The 20,702-nt window shown below is 35.6% G+C and overlaps 4 protein-coding genes, 3 non-coding genes and 1 pseudogene across 8 annotated transcripts; 3 read left to right on the forward strand and 5 right to left on the reverse strand.

The window, feature by feature from the left end:
* Positions 1 to 3,596: 3,596 nt before the first annotated feature.
* Positions 3,597 to 3,759, reverse strand: LOC148181331 (U1 spliceosomal RNA). The gene has a single exon (XR_015771733.1). It is a non-coding gene; the product is annotated as a U1 spliceosomal RNA (small nuclear RNA).
* Positions 3,760 to 4,423: 664 nt separating this feature from the next.
* On the reverse strand, positions 4,424 to 4,586 carry LOC148181332 (U1 spliceosomal RNA). Its single transcript, XR_015771750.1, has one exon. It is a non-coding gene; the product is annotated as a U1 spliceosomal RNA (small nuclear RNA).
* Positions 4,587 to 5,165: 579 nt separating this feature from the next.
* LOC148181333 (uncharacterized) lies at positions 5,166 to 6,574 on the forward strand. The gene is made up of 2 exons (XM_088037282.1): positions 5,166 to 6,019; positions 6,073 to 6,574. Exons 1-2 carry the CDS (start codon positions 5,246 to 5,248, stop codon positions 6,499 to 6,501), a joined length of 1,203 nt encoding a protein of 400 aa, XP_087893408.1. The 5' UTR covers positions 5,166 to 5,245; the 3' UTR covers positions 6,502 to 6,574.
* Positions 6,575 to 6,695: 121 nt separating this feature from the next.
* On the reverse strand, positions 6,696 to 6,858 carry LOC148181334 (U1 spliceosomal RNA). The gene has a single exon (XR_015771744.1). It is a non-coding gene; the product is annotated as a U1 spliceosomal RNA (small nuclear RNA).
* A 759-nt stretch (positions 6,859 to 7,617) lies between these two features.
* Bdp1 (transcription factor TFIIIB component B'' homolog Bdp1) lies at positions 7,618 to 10,392 on the forward strand. Its single transcript, XM_088050216.1, has 4 exons — positions 7,618 to 8,448; positions 8,507 to 8,709; positions 8,761 to 9,589; positions 9,636 to 10,392. The coding sequence occupies exons 1-4, from the start codon at positions 7,857 to 7,859 to the stop codon at positions 10,220 to 10,222; spliced, it is 2,211 nt and encodes a 736-aa protein (XP_087906342.1). The 5' UTR covers positions 7,618 to 7,856; the 3' UTR covers positions 10,223 to 10,392.
* Positions 10,210 to 13,702, reverse strand: Secp43 (tRNA Selenocysteine associated protein). 2 transcript variants are annotated; one of them, XM_088050218.1, is made up of 5 exons: positions 13,542 to 13,702; positions 13,124 to 13,478; positions 12,801 to 13,078; positions 10,582 to 10,684; positions 10,210 to 10,536 (listed from the first exon to the last, which is right to left on the reverse strand). In XM_088050218.1, the coding sequence occupies exons 1-5, from the start codon at positions 13,581 to 13,583 to the stop codon at positions 10,415 to 10,417; spliced, it is 900 nt and encodes a 299-aa protein (XP_087906344.1). In that variant the 5' UTR covers positions 13,584 to 13,702; the 3' UTR covers positions 10,210 to 10,414. The 2 variants fall into 2 exon arrangements, with proteins under 2 accessions (XP_087906344.1, XP_087906345.1); XM_088050219.1 differs by having other exon boundaries at positions 13,538 to 13,702.
* A 2,932-nt stretch (positions 13,703 to 16,634) lies between these two features.
* Positions 16,635 to 17,282, reverse strand: LOC148181337 (ras-like GTP-binding protein rhoA pseudogene; annotated as a pseudogene).
* Positions 17,283 to 18,490: 1,208 nt separating this feature from the next.
* LOC148181338 (ras-like GTP-binding protein Rho1) lies at positions 18,491 to 20,190 on the forward strand. Its single transcript, XM_088050220.1, has 2 exons — positions 18,491 to 18,688; positions 18,803 to 20,190. Exons 1-2 carry the CDS (start codon positions 18,649 to 18,651, stop codon positions 19,384 to 19,386), a joined length of 624 nt encoding a protein of 207 aa, XP_087906346.1. The 5' UTR covers positions 18,491 to 18,648; the 3' UTR covers positions 19,387 to 20,190.
* The last annotated feature ends 512 nt before the right edge of the window (positions 20,191 to 20,702 follow it).

Genomic DNA, 20,702 nt, shown 5'->3' on the forward strand with positions numbered 1-20,702 from the left:
AGTACCAACTTTCATGCATTTTACTAACATAATACAATATACTGGTCACTCATATATACTAGTTGACATTAAAATGGGGGCCTCGCTATGAATTGAAAAGAAGTATACTTGTACGATACATTGGATAATAAAAAGCAAGTTGACATCATCTATGCTGACTTTTCCAAGGCATTTAATACGATAGATCATAAACTGTTGCTTTTGAAATTGGAATACTTTGGGTTTTCAGATTCGTTGATCTCCTTACTAGGCTCATATTTAACTAATAGACAGTTTTTTGTTAAAATCAATGGCTTTCATTCAAAACTAATTAATCAGGATACAGATGTTCCTCAGGGCTCTGTGTTGGGACCACTGCTCTTTGAAATTTTCATAAATGATCTTGTATATGTAAAAAACGAGCATTCTCTTCTATTCGCAGATGACTTAAAAATATATGGCATTATAGATTCTCCTAACGATGCTTTATTGTTGCAAAAATGTCTTGATAACGTCTTTGAATGCTGTCGAAATAATAATTTGATATTGAGCAAAGAAAAATGTTACGTCATGACTTTCACAAAAAATTTTACACCTACATACTTTGACTATACAATCGATGGTACCACTCTCACTAGACCAGAGGTGATGATCTTGGTGTGTTGTTTGATCCGAAAATGTCTTTCATTCCTCATATTCAGTCAACTGCAGAGTCTGCTTTTAGATCTCTTGGGTTTGTTCTTCGCAATGAAAAAGAATTTGCTGACATAGAAACTTTAAAAATTCTGTATATAACTTACTGTCGATCACGTCTTGAGTGTGCTTCGATTGTATGGTCTCCTATATACAATACTCACATTACTGCTCTTGAACGAATCCAGAGAAGATTTCTGAAATCTACTTCTTATATACTTGATGGTCATTATCCGCCCAGAGGCTATTCACATAAACTGCTACTTAAGAGATTTGAAATGTGTTCTCTCTTTAATAGACGAATGGGACATTCTGTTATTGTACTGCATAAAATAATTACTGGAGTGATTGAATGCCCTTATATACTTGCCTTTGTCAACTGTAGGTTCAATGTATGTAGTAAAAACGCGCAATAGAAACACTTTTTGTCTTTCAACACCACATTCAATTATTGCCATCAGTTCTTCTATGGTTCAAATGCTATCAAATTACATGAGTGTTGAAAATAGCATCGAAATATTCAATTCTACAGAAAAAAATATCAAGGCATTTTTTCTCAGGATGTCCTCAATTACTTAACTTGTGTCCCTTGTCCTGTAATTGGGCCTTTGCCCGTAGGACATTGTAATGAATAATAATAATATGTAATAAAAAGTGAGTACTTACATATTGTATAACGTCTGGAGCCAGCAGAACTAAATTTACTAATTCTTGATGGGTAGGGACATACCATAAATTGTTGTAATGTCTACGTCATTATTACACACTCGTATAAAATAGTAGATTACATACCGAGGTGGGAAGTTCATGATTCCTCTCGAGAGAAAAAGTTTGTCACCGAGGCGTCAGGTGGACAATTTCTCGAGAGATAGGAATCGAACTTCTACCGAGGTTTGTATACTATTTTATTCACAATCATATTAAAAAAAATAATAAAGAAAGTTAAAAGTCCAATATTGTTAAACGTTTATTAGCTTCCAAAAACTGTTACCAAATTACTTTCGCCCATGCTCTACATTGGAAATGACTCATTTGGAGTGGATATATCTAGACAACCACTTTTTCACACGGCATCAAGAGAATACTCCTCATTTATTTTGAATATCGCATTTCAAGGTCATAATTTGTGACAGTTGTGGAGCTTTACGACAAATTTAAGAGGATTTATGTATTGAAAACAATCACGAACAGATCTTTGGGTGTTCCAGTACTCGTTTATGTTCAATTCAATGGATAAATCTTCTCAAATTTGCCTTAGAGCTCCACAATTTTCACAAATTATGACCTTGAAATGCGGTATTCAAAATAAATGAGGAGTAAGTAGTTTAACTTGGTTCAACCTCCTACCAAAGTCGCTACTGTCAATTCATGAAGTTTTAGGTTAAGAATTTTTGATTTCAATACAACTTTATTAATATAAATATCTTGAATAGTAAGATGAACAATATATTTAACCAACCAAACTTAAAACTCACAAGTTAAATTATATTAGAGGAAACACCGTTAATGTTGAATGTGAACGAAGAGTGATCATAACCTGCAACATACAGTGCCAGACCTTGTTTCAGTTGTTCACTTGAAAAGTTAAACTCCTGCAGTCAGACGAGACGCGGTTGTTTCTCCTCTTAAAATGTTGACATTCTTCTCATTTTTTGTAAAATTCTCCGGAAAATGTACTAGTTTTAAACGGTATAGAAGCTTCAGCATCCATTTCACACACTTTTTGAATTCAACTTCGACGCCAAATGACAAGATAGAAATGTCAAATTCAGTAACGCGGCCTACTTCATTTATCAAAATCTAGATATCTGGCATTTGGAGGTCAGGAAATGGTCAATTCCCAGCGAGTTGGGAAGTGAATTACCGTAGTAACAGCTCACTTTCCACCTTACGAAAAGTTAGAAAATGAACAATTGTTGACTGATTGTGAATAAACACCTTTTCAACATTATCTGCAAAAAACGTTTACTTTCATTACCAAATAATTTAAATTATCTGGTGCAGTTTTCAAAAAGCGATCAACTTGCTTTTTTATAACTACTCGTAATATTGATGTTGTACCTATAGTCATATCGTTGACGGCTTCATTTTACTTGCTAATCCATCTTATAACTACAGCTGAACGTTTATTTCTATGCACCACTGTATAAATCGTATAGTAAGCTCAGTTGACATGCACCTAGTAAACATTTTATGGCTTAATCAAACCACCCTTAGAAATAAAACTGGGTGTTGTAAACTGCAGCCGTCAAATTTTTAGGTAGAGTGTAGAACGAAGGTTGAACAGGCCCGGACGCAAAGTTTCTTCCAATGAACCTATTATAAGTTTAAATAACGACAGTTCCGAATCAGATGACAGTTTGATTTAAATTTAAAAATGACAAAAATCCGCAAAGGTATCGGGAAGAGATTTTCATTGAGTTTGTTAATGTACTCCATGATGACGAATTGCAACATGGCTACTATCAACAAGACGGGGCTACAGCTCACACGAGCCCTGCAACACTTAATTATTTGCGAGAGTTTTATGATGATCGGATCATTAGTTTACGTTGCATCCCCGAATATCCACCAAGGTCACCGAATCTCACTATTATCGAGTATTTTATTTTTCCCCACTTGAAAAACAGAGTTTTTAAAAATCCCATACAAACATTACCCGAATTAAGAAACCGCATAGAGGAAGAATGTGCACATTACACCGTTGATGCTCCAGAATTTGTGCTTACAAGAGAATGGTGGACATTTCCTCCATCACTTACTGTAACGTTTCTTGTTATTACCTCAAATTAAATAAATGAAATTAATTGAGCCAACACTTTTTGGCGATTTTGGTACTTAACAGCTTCTTCCCTTTATCTGAATTTGTTTTGCTGATATGGCATGTGTTTTGAATGGAAAGTGATTATGCTTAATTAATTTAGACCGGGATAGCGCGCACGCAGTCCCGACTACCAAAAATTGTGCGCCCGAGTTATCCACATTAGGGATAATCGCAGGGGTCAGCCCGACCGTGGTGCAATGGAAGGGCCTCACCCTGGGGGAACCGCCTTATTGATCACGGTAACCCCTACGCCAGGTAAGTATGCTTTCCTGGGATTTCTCTCTGGTAGTCATCAATTTGGGGAACTATGCCGTTTGCGACTTGTAGCATGGGGCGCCATCTGTGAAACAAGAGAGTACTATGTTAGATAACATTCCGAATCAATTTCTTGCACATCTTTCTCCGACTACATATTATAATTCTGAATTATTTATACATTGTGATTCGACTATACATATAATTTTGGACTTGTTTCACAACTAGGGATCCTTTGTTCAATGTTAATGACTCTAATTGAGATCAATCAATTTTTTTATCGTACAAAATAAATTATAAATTTTGATAAGGCATACCATACGATTAAGTATCATCAGATCATCACAATTTTTGGAAACGACTATCTTTTGCGCAAAATTATTTATGAAAAACTAGCAAAAAATACAACAATATTATTTAGTAAAAAACTGATCCTATCATCATATTTTTAACGTCTAAACTAGCCTTTATTTTACAAAACACAACAAATAAACATTAATATGTATTAACAATACATTTTTATTTATTTATTTACCATCAAGTAAAAACGCACTAAATCCTCAGAAAATTTGCAAAACTGTAAAATCAAAAACACATCACATAACAAACGACTGAAATGAATGAATGAATGAGTCATTGAAACTTACAACAAACGTTGTTCAATTGTCAAAGACCGGGATAGCGCGCACGCAGTCCCGACTACCAAAAATTGCGCGCCCGAGTTATCCACATTAGGGATAATCGCAGGATTTGTCCCGACCGTAGTGCAATGGAAGGGTCTCCTCCTGGAGGAACCGCCTTCGTGATCACGGTAACCCCGACGCCAAGTAAGTATGTTCTTCGGTACTTGTCTGCGATAGTCATAAAAACGAGGTACCACTATAGGAGCGAACGCGAGAGTTACGAGACATCTAGGAGTTATTGACTTAACTAAATAGAAAGCTAGTGCAGAAAATTCAGCATGATTTTTGAATACCATGGAAAAGAAAACTGCTTATTAATTATAATTACTTTTTAATTTTGATTTGGAAGCATTGTTAAGCTGTTTGATTAGAAAAATAAAGGTAAACGTGAAATGTCCATTTTAGTAAAATACGTCGGTTTGAGGTAATTCATTGGTGTATTTTGTGTTGCGCAAACATACATGGAATTTGATGAATCGCAAATTCAAATTCCGTTATTGAATTAGTTTGTACAAGTCTAGACAAACACTATCCTATCAAAAAATAAATATAACCAACCAGTAGACTGTGACGTTTCAGATTTGTCAACTTGTCAGGACTACCAACATAAATGAAATTCTAAAGCCACCGTTCCGCTAAAACCAACTTAATTTGAACTAGTAGATTCAAATTAATGACAATTACAATTTCAATATCTTCTCGGCCAGTTTGATAAACATTACATCTTGGAGGTCAAATCTATACATTCTATAAATAGTAATTTGTTTAATTTGCTATACTCATTACCATACCAAGTCGTGCTCTCATCGCCATGTCACAAAGTGTCGAAGAAATAAAATCTTGGCTAACGTGTGCTTTATCAAGTGAAGATGTTTCAGATCTTTCAGTGAAGCTTGTGGGGAGCTCAGAAAAAGGCGATGGCTACATGGGTGAGATTCTTTTCGTTGAAGCATCAACCCCCGTCCGAAAAGTGTATCACTTAGCATTGAAATGCAGCAAGAAAAGTGTCGCGCTGAGAAAAGCCCTACCTGTAAAAGCAGCTTTTGAAAATGAAATTCACTTTTACAGTCGTATTATACCGAGTTTCATGAGGTTTCAACGAAAAAAAGGCGCAAGTGATGTTTTCGACAGTGTACCCAAATACTACGGAAGTTATACGAGTAAAGACCGGGAAATAGTAGTGTTGGAAAACCTAAAAACGAACGGCTACTTCCTGTCTGATCGAAAATCACCTCTTTCCACAGATCTCCTCAAATTAGTATTGAAAGAATACGGTAAATGGCACGCTGTCTCTGCAGCGATGCAAGACCAAGAACCGGGCGAGTTCAAACAACTGGCACAAGAAGTCAGGAATCTCTGGCAAATGTTTGCAGAGAAAGTTAACATTGAGGCATTCTTTGCTTCCCCGATTCAAGAAATCTACGAATTAATTCGAGCAGATATTCCACCTGCCACTGCTGAAAAACTGAAGAACTTTAAATCACAAGTGCCTTATATTGTCAACAAACTTATAAACAAGAGTTCGCATTTTTCGGTGATAACACACGAAGACTGCTGGAACAACAATTTCATGTTTAAAGTGGATGTTAGTTTATAGTTTCTTTTAGCACTCCTCGTTCTAATAACACTTATTTTTAGGAAGTTAACGGGACGCAAAAAGTTGCTTTTCTGGATTGGCAAATAACTTATTTTTCTAATCCTGTTATGGATGTGTCTTACTTTATCTACGCGTGTGCCTCTGCAGAAGATTTGAATAACTTCGAGGAGCTCTTAAAGTGGTATTATGACAGTTTTGCCGAGCATATGAGGGAATTAGGAAGTGATCCTAGTGTATATCCGTTTTCTCAGTTGCTGAAAGACTTCAGGGTGTTTGGAAAGTATGGGGTTATGATGACGATATTGGCGATAAAAGTGGCTGTGAGCGACAAAGAAGAGGCTCCTGATTTTGTGGAGCACTCAAAAGGGAATTTTGCGGAAACATTTTCCTTTAGGAATCAAGACCAGGATTTGCTAAGGGAGAGAATGCTGAACATCATTAGGCATGCTGCCACTCAAGATATTTTGTAAATAAATAAATTGATACGACAATTTAATGTAAATTAATGACATGTAATTGTAAATAAATTCCAATTGAATTTATTGTAGGAAAAAAAATCCCAGCCCACTTTAACTAACACAATATCATGGAATTTACAAACAGAAATGACAATAAATTATGTAGAGTTAATATTAACTAATTAATTATGCTTTAATTAAATTAGGCCGGGATAGCGCGCACGCAGTCCCGACTACCAAAAATTGTGCGCCCGAGTTATCCGCATTAGGGATAATCGCAGGGGTCAGCCCGACCGTGGTGCAATGGAAGGGCCTCACCCTGGGGGAACCGCCTTATTGATCACGGTAACCCCTACGCCAGGTAAGTATGCTTTGCTGGGGTTTCTCTCTGGTAGTCATCAATTCGGAGGACTTAGACGTGGATGACTCGTAACATGCGGCGACATCTATGAGAAACAACGTTCTCAGGTTACATAACTTCATAAAAAAAATTCAGACTTTTTATAATAATAAACAATAAATTAACAAATATGTATGATTATAGAAATTTGATTAATAAACTTAAATTTAAATAATCAATTACAATTATAATACTGTAATAAAACACTGATGAGCTCCTGATGTAAAAGATAAGCAAGCCATGCCGTCTTTGTTTAAATATTTATCTCTAGACTAGAACTAATTATTATTTATGTTATTTCAAGGAAAAATTAAAAAAGTGTTTGTACAAACACAATTTGCCAATATCTACGAAAACCAGTGTATATGAGTAAATAAATTAATTTGAAATAATTTGTCTATTATTTTGTCGTTTAAAATTAATATAAATTGAATTATTTTTTTAAAATGTACGTCTGAATTACGAATCATCCGTATCGCTCCTTTTGGAGCAATAAAAAATAAATGTTTTTCTAAGTTTTTTGCGCACAACAGTACATATTCGTATTGTTGGTTGCCTACCAAACAACAAATTTGTTTTTAGTTATTCTACTCAAAAAATTAATGGCAAATACAAATTTAAGAAAACTTTTGTTTTTAATTAAAATACAACTTTCCTGATTCAAATTCAAATCATTTTAATACTTAAATTTCCCTTATCTTTTCTTGCAACGTCGCATCTGTCGACGTTGCCATTTACATGTACGTCAACATTGCGAACCAAAACGAGCGACTTTCTTCTCTGCTGTTTAAAGTTAAATTGCCATGTGTTCTCTGTGCACCAGCAACGCGGGTAAAGCCATATGGAAGTGTTCAACTTACTCTGAGTGTTTAAAACCAAGTTCTTTACGTTTACGAACATTATTATTGTTATTGTTATTATTGTAATTTCATTTTCTTTCACAACATTTGCTCTTAATTTCATTATCATGGCATCCAGGAGGACGCGAATCAAAGGAATAGCTAACATACCTCAAAGACGAAAAACGGCGACAAACCCTGAAGAAACCATCAAAAGTGCAACTGAAGAAAATCAACCCTTAGCAGAAAATTCTAACCTCAATCAAGAGCATGTTGATAGTAAAATCGTAGGAAGTGTAGAAACTGGGGCGAAAAGTGAGAAAGCGCAAGAAGACGCAACGATTGAGGAAAAGGAAGGTAAAAAAAGTCCAGATGGGGCAAAATCAGAAAAAGTGTCATTGCCTGAAGGGGGCACCCCCACAGAAAACGGAAAGCTTGATCAAAAGCCTCCAGCGCTCATAAGGCGAAAGTTTATTAAGCCCACTGTCAGTTTAAACGCCATCAATCGCAAACCAAAAGAGGCAGAGGAAGTGAAGCAACCAGTCAATGGAAAAAACAGTAAAATTGTTATTTTAAATGAAGTCATTTCTTATTCTAACCAAAATCAAGACATATTGATTAATAGCCATAAACCTGAGAGCCAAAATGTGGCTCAAATTCAAGACCATTTGTTAAAACCTCCCGATGTTTATTATGGAAGATCTCCAATTACCCCAACAGGTAAGAAATCTGATCAAAAACGATCACTTAAATAATAACTTCCGTATTTTTTCCACAGAAAGGGAAACGCGAAGGCTCTACCCCACCAGCCCCCAACTACTATCCCCCGAAATGGAATACCCCATTCCACCCCCCAGCCCCAACAAAATCAATAGATCGAGAATCAAAGCCGTGCCAAGATTAGGCCAACGGAACACCAGCTTCAGTGCCAGCGAGTCTGAAGATGAAAGTCGGAGGAATTACCGACATCGCAACGACTCCGTAAGTTTCTTAATTTTACTGTTAAGTTCCGAATTAAAGGCAATTCTGTAGGTTTCCTCCGCAGCCTCAGGTCTCCAAGACACGAATTCCATCCCTGAATGTTTCTCCCCTCAAAAACAGCCCAGAGAGTACAACTCGGTGATTCAAAGAAAATGCAGGAGAACGGAACAGTCGCGAAAACTCGCAGAAGCACGAAGAGACTTCTATTTGAAGTTCGGTAATAACAAGCCGGATCGTCAGAAGCTGACTATGATGGACTTAATATTTTACAATCCTGTGACCAACCCCATGAGTGGAGAGAAGAAAAGGAAGAATTCTGAAGTTGAGGAGGAACCTCAAGTGCAAAAACCGAATGACGAAGAAGTTGATGATCCTGTGAAAACTGGCAGCGATGAAGAGAATGAAATTCCAGCACCGCAGATAAAGATTGGGCCTCAAGGCGAGTTGGTGGTTGATGAACAGAGTTTGGTTATTGAAAACAAAGCCGTGAAAAAAAATAGAGAAGAACTGGAGAAATCAAGAGTCGTTAACGGTGACTCGGAATCGGTTTACGGAGTGTATAAAAGAGCAAAACGATCAAAAGACTGGAGTAAAAAAGAAACACTAAAATTCTACAAAGCGTTGAATACTCTTGGCACCGATTTTACACTGATGTGTGAATTGTTTCCCCGCCGCTCGCGCAGAGAATTGAAGATGAAGTTCAAGAAAGAAGAACGTGTAAATAAAACTTTAGTTGACAAAGCGATTATGCAACCAAGCGGTTTTGATTTTAACGATTTCAAACACGAAGTCGAAATGGAAGAAAAGGAGCTACTGGAACTGGAGAAGCAAAAAGAAAGGGAAAAGATAATGAAACAAGAAGCAAAGAAGAGGAAAACAGGTACGTGACTAGCTCAAAAAGACTGTTTTTTTTACATTCATTTTAGCCCTTCCAGTAAAAGAACCACGCGAAAAACAGATGAAAATGGACAAAGACATCGCAAAGAAACGAAAATCACTAGACATTATGAACGTGTTGGACGACACCGACGCCGATGAATCCGAAGTTGAGTCCATTGAAGATGAAGAAACTCGCGATAATTTGTTACAAACTATACAAAAGCCCACACGTTCCGGGCGCGTTCCTAAACTTTTGGATCGGTATAGGGCGCCTGAAAATCGATCTAAAGCCGAACCTGGATCTCTTGTTGTCATGGCGAGTACTGGCTCTAATGGACAAGCTGTGTATAAAGTGTGTATGGTGACTGGCGATAATGGAAGACAACAAATTGGAAGTGACTTGAACAGCCTGAATCAAGCCTTGGCGTGTAAAGAAAATGGACTTACAAGCTTATTCACATTATCTGCTACACCCGCTATGGTGCAGATAATTGAGAATAATCAGACGATTCCCGCTGAAGAAAATGTTACTATTCCGGCTGAAGAAAACGTTACCATTCCAGCTGAGGAAAACAATGTCGCCGCTACACCTGAAAATTCGATTGGCAAAGAAATAACAAGTTTAAATGTATAAGCCATTGTCTTTATTCTAAACTTATCTTAGATTATAGTTGTAATTTATTTGACTCAGAAATCAATTATACTCATTGTTTTACAAAAACAAGCCTGTTTTTGCTATGAATTGAAATACTTAACACGTATATTTTAAGTAAATACATATAATAAACCTATCTATGGTTGAAATTCCTTTCAATTAAATTGTGCGTCAGTTTACTTCTAAGGCTTCACAAGGTAACCATTTTGAACTCTCCAAAGCGTCCCACAGGTTACAGTCTTGCTCAACTCGTTCTCTGTTGATTTTATCAACATCCAAGGGCAGGGAATGTTCTGAAAAGAAGGTGTTAATCAAAACCGGGATGTGTTGAAGCATACCAATTAGCTCGAGTAGATCTTCTTCCTTCTTTTCCATGTGTCCAACGGCAGACATATCTCCATATGCCTCTGCCCCAGTACCATCACCCTGGTCATAATAGCCCTATTGGCAGGAATCAATTTAGTATTTTTTTTTACTCTTATGGTCATTAAAAATTACTGACTAATGCAGAAGTAATGGGATATAATAACCAAAAAAATACCCCATTGACTTAAATAACAAACTTAAGCCGACGATCTTTTAAAATGGCGACCAAATGACAAATTTCAATGTTTCTAAAAGTACGACGCTAATATATTTTTTAATTATGTTCAAACTAAGACTTAATAAGTGTACTTCCGCCTCTAGAAAAGACAGGATGGGCAAACTTCTGGTTCAATCAGTACAATTTTTTTCTATTTTTCAACCATATGCTTCTGAACGAACTCAAAACATGGCGAGCTAGATAGGATAGAAAAGAAGACCTATTTTACTACTATTTCAACACTTCTTTGATGCAATTAAATTCATAACACTTTTTGTTATAGTAAGTTTTTTGACCCAACGCATAAAGAATTAAGCATCAAATTGTATAAACGTTCATTTTCATATTTTGTATCTTTTGTGTAAAGTAACCCAGAAGGTATAAGGCTATATTGCACTAATAAAAATTTTGACCGTCAATTACACTGTGCTCGAATTGCAATATTTTTTTCCTCAACAGGTTGGGCATCCCTGGGGTAAATCTTAATTAAGTATGTTAAATACAACAGTGCTTACCGTGTTTGAATGTTAGCTCGCGTTTTCGAAATTTTGCAATTTTGAAATTTTCCGTTTTAAAATTTTTGCTTTTTAATGTTGACTTTTTGGAATCTTTTAGAGCTTTCCTAAACCTTCGAGAACCTTGCATAGACGATGCGTGAACGTTCTAGAAGTTTTCAGCCAACCTCCTACTCCGTGGTCAGGTCAGGTGGTCAAAATTATAGAATTAATGACCATAAGTGGAAAATGTGTGTCGACTTAAAAGTAGTGGCGTTTTTAAAAGGTATACAAACGGGTTATACCAAAAATATGTGCTATATGTGCTGGCCTTTAAGGAAGGAATTTAGATTGCGTCAAAACAATATAATAAAAGTGCCTATCGAAAAAATTTGATTACCATAGCTTTAACATCAAACTAGGAATTGTAAAAAAAAATATTAAAAATGCTTAAAAAGCATTAAACCCAGAAGGAAATGCATTTAATGAATTGCAAATGACAAAAAAAACAAAAACTAAGAGAAATCTGTTTTCTGCAAAAACTTTTAGTAAAGCCGATTTACCTCCTTGAATCTAGTTGTGTAGTTGTGTGCTAACAATTTTGTTAGTTTATGTGTGTGGCATTGATTTTCTATTATTTAAGTTCAATAAATAGTCAATAAACTTTTAAAAATTGCGTTTTGATTGGGTCTAGTGTTAAAAATTGTCAAACTTAAATTATTCGCAAATGCGAGCTAACTTTTAAATAAAATTCATATTATTGGATTCAGCCTATGCGGCTGTGTTTGACCCACCAAGTGCCCAGCTTGTTGCATTTTGCAGCTAGCACAGTGTTATCATCTCTTTTGTACCCTTATCGGCAAGCGCGTGTCCCAACAATAAATCATGGTTTGCCTGAACTAACCAGAACCGGCTTAAATTATTTTAGTAATCATAAACTTAGGATTTATCTGTGGTGCTTAATTTACCATTTATTACATTCTTTGAGAAAAACAATAGAAATGTGGGTAATCTACAATTAATAATAATCTCTTTGTCGAAGTTTGATGTAATTCATGCACATGTTTCCATAATTTTTAAATATTATTAAGCCGGGACTGGTCGAAGTGACCAAAGTAAGCGCTGCGGTACAACCAGATGGTTTACAACTCTGGGATGTTTTCTAATGTAGATAAGTTAACTTTTACACAATGGGATAATTTTACTGCTGCTATATAGCCTTATACCTTCTGGGTTACTTTATATACTATATAAAATAAAAAATTGTAACTGCAAAACGAAACGTCCTTTAAAGAGAAGAAAGTAAAGCCTAAATTGAAACTTGAAATTAATTATTTGGCCGTCATTTTGAAATATGTTAGTATTTTTCCATTAAAAATGTGTTTATTTGGCCACAACATTCCACTTTTTTGCCCACCATTGTACTAAAGTAGCGTAAGTTTTGCCCACCTTTGGACTGCTGTGCCGCAATTCAACTTACTGTCTGCCAATTTGCATAATTCTGCCAGTAAGTTGAGGGATCATAATACTGGCTGTAATCTGCAGTGGTAGGTGTGAAGGTAGGGGTGGTGCTAGAGGTAGGTGAAGTCCCAAGAGTAAGAGCCCCTTTTGGTTTAGGGACCGCATTACAAATTTTCAAGGCTTTGGTTCCTAGACCTACATAACCATTCATTGAAGTCAAACTGTCTTTCATTTCATCTTCACTACCAAATCTGACAAATCCATAGCCTTTACTGAATCCACTAGTATCCAAAATTACTAAAACAAACTGGTAAAAATGAGCTGTACCTTACATATTCTCACCTTTAGCTGTCTTAATTGTGTTGTACTTTGAAGAGAAAACTCTATACAAGTTGTAGTCATCCACGTCTGGACTTAAATCTCCGACCCACACGGAAAATTCACGGTCCAATAAAGTGCGCCCCGTGTTACTTGCGTTATTCAATCTAAATCTTACCAAAGGCGATGTGCCTGGGATTGGTTTTCCATTCAGTTTATGCATTGCATCAATTGCTTCTTCGTCTGTGGCAAAATGAACAAAACAATAACCAGCCGCCTCTCCAGTAAATTTATTTCGCATTACTTTTACATTGAGGGGGTTCTCTCCCATTTTACGAAACGCAGAAATGATGAAAGTTTCAGTCATGTAGGGCTCCAGCTGCAAACATAGGAATCATAGCAAAAACTAGGTAGAAATGAAAATTGGATATTTCGTACTCACACTGCCCATCCATAACTGGCAATGGATCATATTAGTAGTCATTTTTCAAAGTCTACAAACGAACAAACCAGTTTTTATGATGTAAATAATGAAACTCGTTTCGAATCCTAACCTCAACACAGAACGCCGAATTGAACGCAAGCGCTGTGATCAGCTGACTGGACGTTGAAGCGCGCTTTTAAATTTAAAATTTAAATATGTATTAAATTGTTTTATAAATTAATTGTTGCAAACAATTCGTAGTAAAATATACTTGCAATATACACAGTTTTTATGCAAATTTATTGTCTATATAATCTGATTTGTAAAGATGTTAGTTCCAATATTTCGAATTTTTTTGGGGTTTTTGCGTAGTAAATCTTGATAAATTCACATTCTTGTTGCTAAGGATCTGGTGTTACTTACCCTATTCTATGCTCTTTAACGTAAGTTTGCAAATAACTAAATTAAAAGGGTTTAAAATTTCGGATAGTGATTTTTTAATTTCAAAATGTTTACACTCCAAATCTCCGAAACTAAAGACATAAAATACAACAAAACGGGGTTTACCATTGTTTTTTTGTCGCTTTTGCTGCTTAGAATCCGCTCTTAGATAACGTCAATTTTTTTAGAAAAAATTCGAGTCAAACAATAAAAGAGTTTGAATTTTTTATGTTTAGGCCCGGACTCGTAAACGATTTGACATTTGGCCAGATTATACATAGAGCTCCACTTTTGATTGATGTCCAACTCAAAGATATTATTAAAAGTCGTTTCTGCTTTAAAAAAGTTTCCTAAAGTTTATCTCAAAAAGACCCTCTGAAAACTTACTTTGATCAATACCTCGTTTACTTATGACACAAACTCATTTAGTGCAGAATTTCACATGGAATCCAAAACTGCGTGAATTTTTAACATACGTCAACAAATAACCGAATAATTAGAAGCGTTTGAATAAGTTTAGAGTTGTCGTCAGGGGGCAAAAATTTTGCGAATTGGGTCAACCCTTTTTTCGCATTTGTTTGCTTAGAATCCAGTCTTACATCTGTATGTATTATTATGTACCCAATTTGAAAATCAATTTTTATTTAAAACGCTAATAAAACTAGATAATTGAAGACTTGACATAAATAACGGGCTAAGCGCCAAATAATCTTTTGAGATAATTAAACTTTTTCGTTTATACTAGACATTGTCATGGTAACCTGACTGCAAAAATTATGTTGCTAGTCCATTACTCAAAGCCTAATACTTAATATAAATTTTGCCGTCAAGTTAATATAACAATGTCTAGTATAAAAAAAATGTTTAACTCATTTGTGAGTGTGATTTTGAATAGTCGCTAAGCCCGTGATTTATGTCAGGTCTTCAATTTTATCTTTTAAAAGTAAATTTATTATTTTAATTAAGTATACAAGTGTACATAATAAAACCGCAAAAATTCCCAATTTATCTTAGTTCGAATTCGAAACATAGAAACAAACAATATAAGTTTACACCAAACTTTTATTCAGAAAAAATCCTTTAACTGAGACTCCATAATTTCCACCGAATAATTTAGGAGTATTTATATAACTTAAGTAGTTACTACCATGGTTAGCAAAAACAAAAATGCCCAAAAATATAGCTTTGATCAATTAATTAAGCACACAGTTGCATTTCTGTGTTATGAAATTAAATACACAAAATTTAACCGGTTAGAACGCATCAAGAACTCCAAATTTTCTAGATAATTTTTTTCGTAAACGCATTTTGATGTTCGCCTTTTCCGCCTTTAATTTGGCCAGCCGTTCGATGTTTCTAAGCAAATTCACTTTCATTTTCGCAACGAGTTTTTTTGACTTAAACCTTATCACAATTTTTTGTCACAAAAACGACTGATCAGCTGTAATTTAATTAAAAACGCTCAGTTTGTTGTGAATTTTCACAGTGGCAAAGTTATCAGATCGTTCTTAAAGTGCAAAAGGTGCTACCAAAATTGTTTATACCAACATGGAATACACGGATATGATACTTCTCTCTGGGGAAGGTCGGGACAAAGCGTCTGTACAGTGCCCACGTCCCAATGCCTAAATGTACACTTTGAAAACAAGTGGATAGGTAGAAAGAAATGAAAAAGTGTTGTGGCCCCCGCGTTCGCCAGACTTAAATCCCTGCGATTTTTTCTTGTGGTTACATATGAAAGAGTTGGTGTACGCGAACCCCGTGAATTCAGTGGAAAAATTAAGTGAACGTGTGGCTGAAACAATTCGCCAAAACTCAGCGATAATTGTGAGAACACTAACTTCAATGGTCCGGAGAATTCAGGCATGCATTGACAGTGAAGGACGGCATTTTGAGCAATTTTTATAAACAAATTTATTTCGTGTTTTGCGATCCAAAGTGTGAAAATCATTTTCTACGCAGCAAAGGTGAGTAATTTGTCAATATTGCTAGCTGCAGTCTAATGCAGAGTAGAATAGAATTGAAATACGTTTGTACCGGGGGTATTTGTAGGCTAGTAAGTCATTTTATTATAAAAAGCATTCACGATTTCACGAAAATCTTCATCATCTGAATCTAAATGGGCTTAGTATTATCTTGCTGGATGTAAATTATTGAAGCTCTATTAGACCTAAGCCATTTGCTTTCAATTCCTGAAAGAAGTTTTCCTAGCAACATTTTCTTGTATTCTTTCTTGCCAACAGAAGAGATAATATTGGTTTTTAGTGTTCCTGCGGATTGATTTTTGCTTCGGCGTTTAGCAGGTTCTAGCCGACAGATAGGAAGGTGCGATTTGCGCCATCGGTTTTCTCACGTCTCTTTCAGTTTTTTAATTTACTATGTACAGTAGAATATGAGAGATAGCTGAATATAAAACTGGATATTTGTGTCTTTTAAATGTGAATTTATTAGTTTAATTGCACCTAAAAATGTAAAATCGTCGAAATTCCCAGTTTATCTTACATACTTTGAATTGTAGAAATAAAAACTAATAAATCATAAGTTTACACGCAAACCTTTATTCAGATAAAAATACTTTTTTTAAGACACTTTAATTTCTAACCAATAACTTATTTGTATAATTTAAATAATTAGTACTATGATTAGTAAAAAACTAAAATGTCCAAAAAATATAAAATTGATTCTTTAAATAAGAACACAGTTGCTTTTTTTCTTTATCTTCTTTTTAACAATTGTAGCTCTGGCTGCCTCTAAGAAAACCTCCTTAACATGAAACTTCGTTTTTGCAGAACACTCTATGTAACAAACAGCGCCGATTCGTTTAGCCACTTGTTCAGCTTCCTCTTTTGAAACAGGTCTCTTCTTCATTTTCTCTATTTTCTCAATTTCTTCTTTATTGTCTCGTAAATCGTGTTTAGTTCCAACTAACAAAATAGGAGCGAGTGGACAAAAATGCTTTACTTCAGGATACCACCGAGTGGAAACATTTTCGAAAGAATCCCTCCATACCACAGAGAAACATATTAAGATAACGTCAGTTTCAGGATACTGGATGGGTCTTAGACGGTCGTATTCTTCTTGTCCTGATGTATCCCACAGTAACAACTCTATCTCCTTACCATCGATTTCTATGTCTGCCACATAATTTTCAAAAACTGTCGGCACGTAGTCTTTGTAAAATTCATTTTTTGCAAAAGCAATTAGTAGGCACGTTTTACCACAAGCACCGTCTCCTACAACTACTAATTTCTTTTGGATGGACATTTGTTAAATTAATTGCAACGAGCACAGATTGATTCACTTCATTTGTCAACTGGAATTTTGTAGATAAGTAGATAAAATTAGGTACATTTACGTAATGAAAAGATAACGAACTCTTATCTGTTGTTTAGATAACAATAGAATATAATATTTTGTATTAAGCATGTTATTCTCGTTTTGTTTTAAACAAAAAGGAATGAACGATAGGTCGTGCGACTTTTCTTAAATTGTGGCATGCATACAGTTTGGAAAGAATAAGAATAACGAAATTAAAGATTTTATCGTCGATTTGTCGATTTATCGATTTGTTTGCCCATTTTAAAGCTTTTTTTGTAAATGGGTTTTCCTTAAAAGTTTGGCTGCTCTTGTTCAAAAAAATGCCTTCTACCAGCATCCACTTTATAGAAATCTGTACAATAGAAGGTAACAACAAGTTTACTATTTAGCTATGTAAAAATTAAAAAATATGAAATCAAGAATATAAACTCGAAAATATTTTTTTACGACTGTTTTCATTTTGTAGTTTGACATAAAACCCTTTCATGGGCAGTCAAAAAAAAGTATTGTGCAACATTCGCGTAAAATACATTTCCCACCAATTATGCGAACTAACTTTTATAAGGCGCAAGCTAAATAAAAAAAAAGCGACGTTATTTTAGTGCTTTTGTACATAAATTTTTCTATAGCTATGCAAAAGGGTGTGATTTGTAAAATAAAACTTTGTTTAGTTTAATTGGTCCAGAAGAAGATGTTTTTTTTTAGTGGTACTGATGTTAAAGTTTATTGCTTGTTTATTGTCCCTTAGCTCCTGAAGATGATTTTTGGGTTGCCTAAGCTCGGGTGTATTTTATATAGGCAACATTATAAACTTTTGCAAATCAACGGTTACACTACAAAGACACGTAAGCTTATCTCTGCTGCTCTGATAAAACATATTTAACAAGTTGATAATGATTGATTTGAAGAAAATGTGGCTGTGTGATTCAACATGGCAATTATTAAAGGAATGATTCAATAACCGTGTTAAGTGTTGCTTGTTCGATATAAAAAATGTAAAAAATCAAATGACGTTCAATTACGAAATTATGGAAATGCATTTTGAACGCAAAGCTCTTAAAAATTAAAATTAGCTCCAAAACGAATTGTCCGCATATTTTTAGTTTACGTGAAATTGATAGAGACGACTTTTTAAATTTGTGTATGAGTGAGAAAGATAGGAGATCGTGGGCAGCCAACGTCGTCATGCAACCACTATTTGAATGACGCGTGCGCAGACGTCAGTAATGTCAATCAAATAGACTAAAGCGCCACCTGGCAGTCAGTCTGATTTGTTTATGTGAGTGTCGAATTTGTGCGAATTAAATGTGTCCCGACCAGTGGTAGCTGTAGGGAAAATATCCACCCAGTGGAAGAGAAGTTCTGGATGTTTTGCTGTTGGTCCGACTCGGAGGACTCTGGAAAAGGTCTTTTAGTAGTGCATGCAGTGTAGCATTCCGCCCCTCCCCGTTTCGGTTGATCCCTTTGCACGGCCGCCATCTTTGGGCTGTTGAATAGGCGTTGACTGTGTGTTTTGGCAGGTCCGATGGCTGCGATTCGGAAGAAGTTGGTGATTGTGGGCGACGGCGCCTGCGGTAAGACGTGCCTTTTGATCGTCTTCAGCAAAGATCAGTTCCCGGAGGTGTACGTTCCCACCGTGTTCGAGAACTATGTCGCCGACATCGAGGTTGACGGCAAGCAGGTGGAGCTGGCCCTGTGGGATACCGCCGGTCAAGAGGATTATGACCGGCTCCGACCGCTATCCTATCCCGATACCGACGTCATCCTCATGTGCTTCTCGGTCGACTCTCCCGACTCGTTGGAGAACATCCCCGAGAAGTGGACGCCGGAAGTGAAACACTTCTGCCCCAACGTGCCAATCATCCTTGTGGGTAACAAAAAAGACCTTCGCAACGACCCTAACACAATCAACGAGCTAAAGAAAATGAAACAAGAGCCCGTCAAGCCACAGGACGGCCGCTCCATGGCAGAGAAGATCAATGCTTTTGCATATTTGGAGTGTTCAGCCAAGAGCAAGGAGGGCGTTCGGGAGGTGTTTGAAAACGCCACACGTGCCGCGCTCCAAGTCAAAAAGAAGAAGAAGCATCGCTGCGCCCTGCTTTGAGCGAGCTACGATTCCAGAGGGGCTTGCTAGATGTAAAACTAATATAATAAACCCCTTCAGTTTGTCTTTGTTCTGTTTGAGTATATCGACTATATCGAAATCCTTCCCTTGTGGACTTGTAGCTATCGCCAGTACTACACTTTTCGCGTGTAAAGTTCCGGGTTTAACTGACGGGGAAGTGTCGCAGCACAAATATTTAAATGTGTCCACTTTCAAGAAATGTATCTTTATTATTAGTATATTGTAATGTTATTTTTGATTTATTTGTAATACATTATTATTTAACCTATCAAACATTTTGTGGTGCATAAGTAAAATTAACTTTATCAATCTGTGGTAAAGTTGATGGCTGTAAAGTAATTAGTTTCTTATTTCCCAGAAAAAAAGAAAAACTAATTTTTATAGACAACTCTCTAGGTGATGTGTGCGAGTTGCCTATCTTTATAATAGCTTTAACTTTTCCATAATAACTATTGTATCTTACAAGTAAATAACTACTAGTAATGCCCCTTCAGAACACAACACTTTTTTAAGAATTTTACCCTGTTTTTAAGGTATATTTCAAAAATTTTACTGTTATTAAGGTAGGTTTATTAAAAAGTTACAATGTTAATGCATTTTGATCTTTTTACGTAAAACGTGAAACTAATTATTAATTTCATCTCTGTTATTTCTCCTATCGTCTTCTGTCATTAAGTCAAGTTTTTTCCGTTTGAAATACCTTAAAAACGATAAAATCCTTAAAAAAATGCTGACTTCTAAAGGGGCCTTACTAATAGTTAAATAAATTGTTTTCTTATATAATTCCTTATCATTTCGCGCTATCCGCTTAGTTCATACCAGTCACGTTGTTGCTCCTCTGATTCATAATCGCTGATGACAAATTAACATAATATGACTCATCCCATTCGCTAATTCACTGAAAAGCGAACACTTTCTCATAATTACTTTAATGGTTTTGAATTAATAAGCAGCTAAAGATAGACGTGCCACAACACTTACACATCTCGAGATCTTAAACAATGGAAACCGCAATTATCAAAAGGAATTTGGAGTATTACGAGGTCAATTATATCTCGCGATTGACAAATAAAAAACTTTTTCAATTACGTACCAAGATATGGTTTACCTAATCTAGAAGTTTACTTCAATAAGTTTATGTATGCACGGAAATTTTAAATGACAATACATCAAACGAGTTTTCCTTTGAAAGCTTTTCACGTTGCGGTTAGTGCTATTATTAGAAGGTCGATTTTTTACGTAAAAATTTTTCAAGCTGAGTTGACTCGGGACGTTATACAATGCAAAATAGGAAA

The sequence above is a fragment of the Gnatocerus cornutus genome, chromosome 1 (assembly GCF_029298725.1).
Source record: "Gnatocerus cornutus isolate USDA-ARS CGAHR chromosome 1, icGnaCorn1.1, whole genome shotgun sequence".
Taxonomy (NCBI): Eukaryota; Metazoa; Arthropoda; class Insecta; order Coleoptera; family Tenebrionidae; genus Gnatocerus; species Gnatocerus cornutus.

What these genes read in the sequence shown, in the direction of transcription:
- LOC148181333 (XM_088037282.1), top strand. Translation starts at nt 5,246, where the DNA reads ATGTCACAAAGTGTCGAAGAAATAAAATCTTGGCTAACGTGTGCTTTA. An exon ending in ATTTCATGTTTAAAGTGGAT is followed by an intron (nt 6,020 to 6,072) that starts GTTAGTTTATAG and finishes ACTTATTTTTAG; the next exon opens with GAAGTTAACGGGACGCAAAA.
- Bdp1 (XM_088050216.1), top strand. Translation starts at nt 7,857, where the DNA reads ATGGCATCCAGGAGGACGCGAATCAAAGGAATAGCTAACATACCTCAA. An exon ending in ATCTCCAATTACCCCAACAG is followed by an intron (nt 8,449 to 8,506) that starts GTAAGAAATCTG and finishes TTTTTTCCACAG; the next exon opens with AAAGGGAAACGCGAAGGCTC. An exon ending in AGCAAAGAAGAGGAAAACAG is followed by an intron (nt 9,590 to 9,635) that starts GTACGTGACTAG and finishes CATTCATTTTAG; the next exon opens with CCCTTCCAGTAAAAGAACCA.
- Secp43 (XM_088050218.1), bottom strand. Translation starts at nt 13,583, where the DNA reads ATGACTACTAATATGATCCATTGCCAGTTATGGATGGGCAGT. An exon ending in ATTATGCAAATTGGCAGACA is followed by an intron (nt 10,685 to 12,800) that starts GTAAGTTGAATT and finishes TCCTGCCAATAG; the next exon opens with GGCTATTATGACCAGGGTGA. An exon ending in AGATCTACTCGAGCTAATTG is followed by an intron (nt 10,537 to 10,581) that starts GTATGCTTCAAC and finishes CCTTCTTTTCAG; the next exon opens with AACATTCCCTGCCCTTGGAT.
- LOC148181338 (XM_088050220.1), top strand. Translation starts at nt 18,649, where the DNA reads ATGTTTTGCTGTTGGTCCGACTCGGAGGACTCTGGAAAAG. An exon ending in CTCGGAGGACTCTGGAAAAG is followed by an intron (nt 18,689 to 18,802) that starts GTCTTTTAGTAG and finishes GTGTTTTGGCAG; the next exon opens with GTCCGATGGCTGCGATTCGG.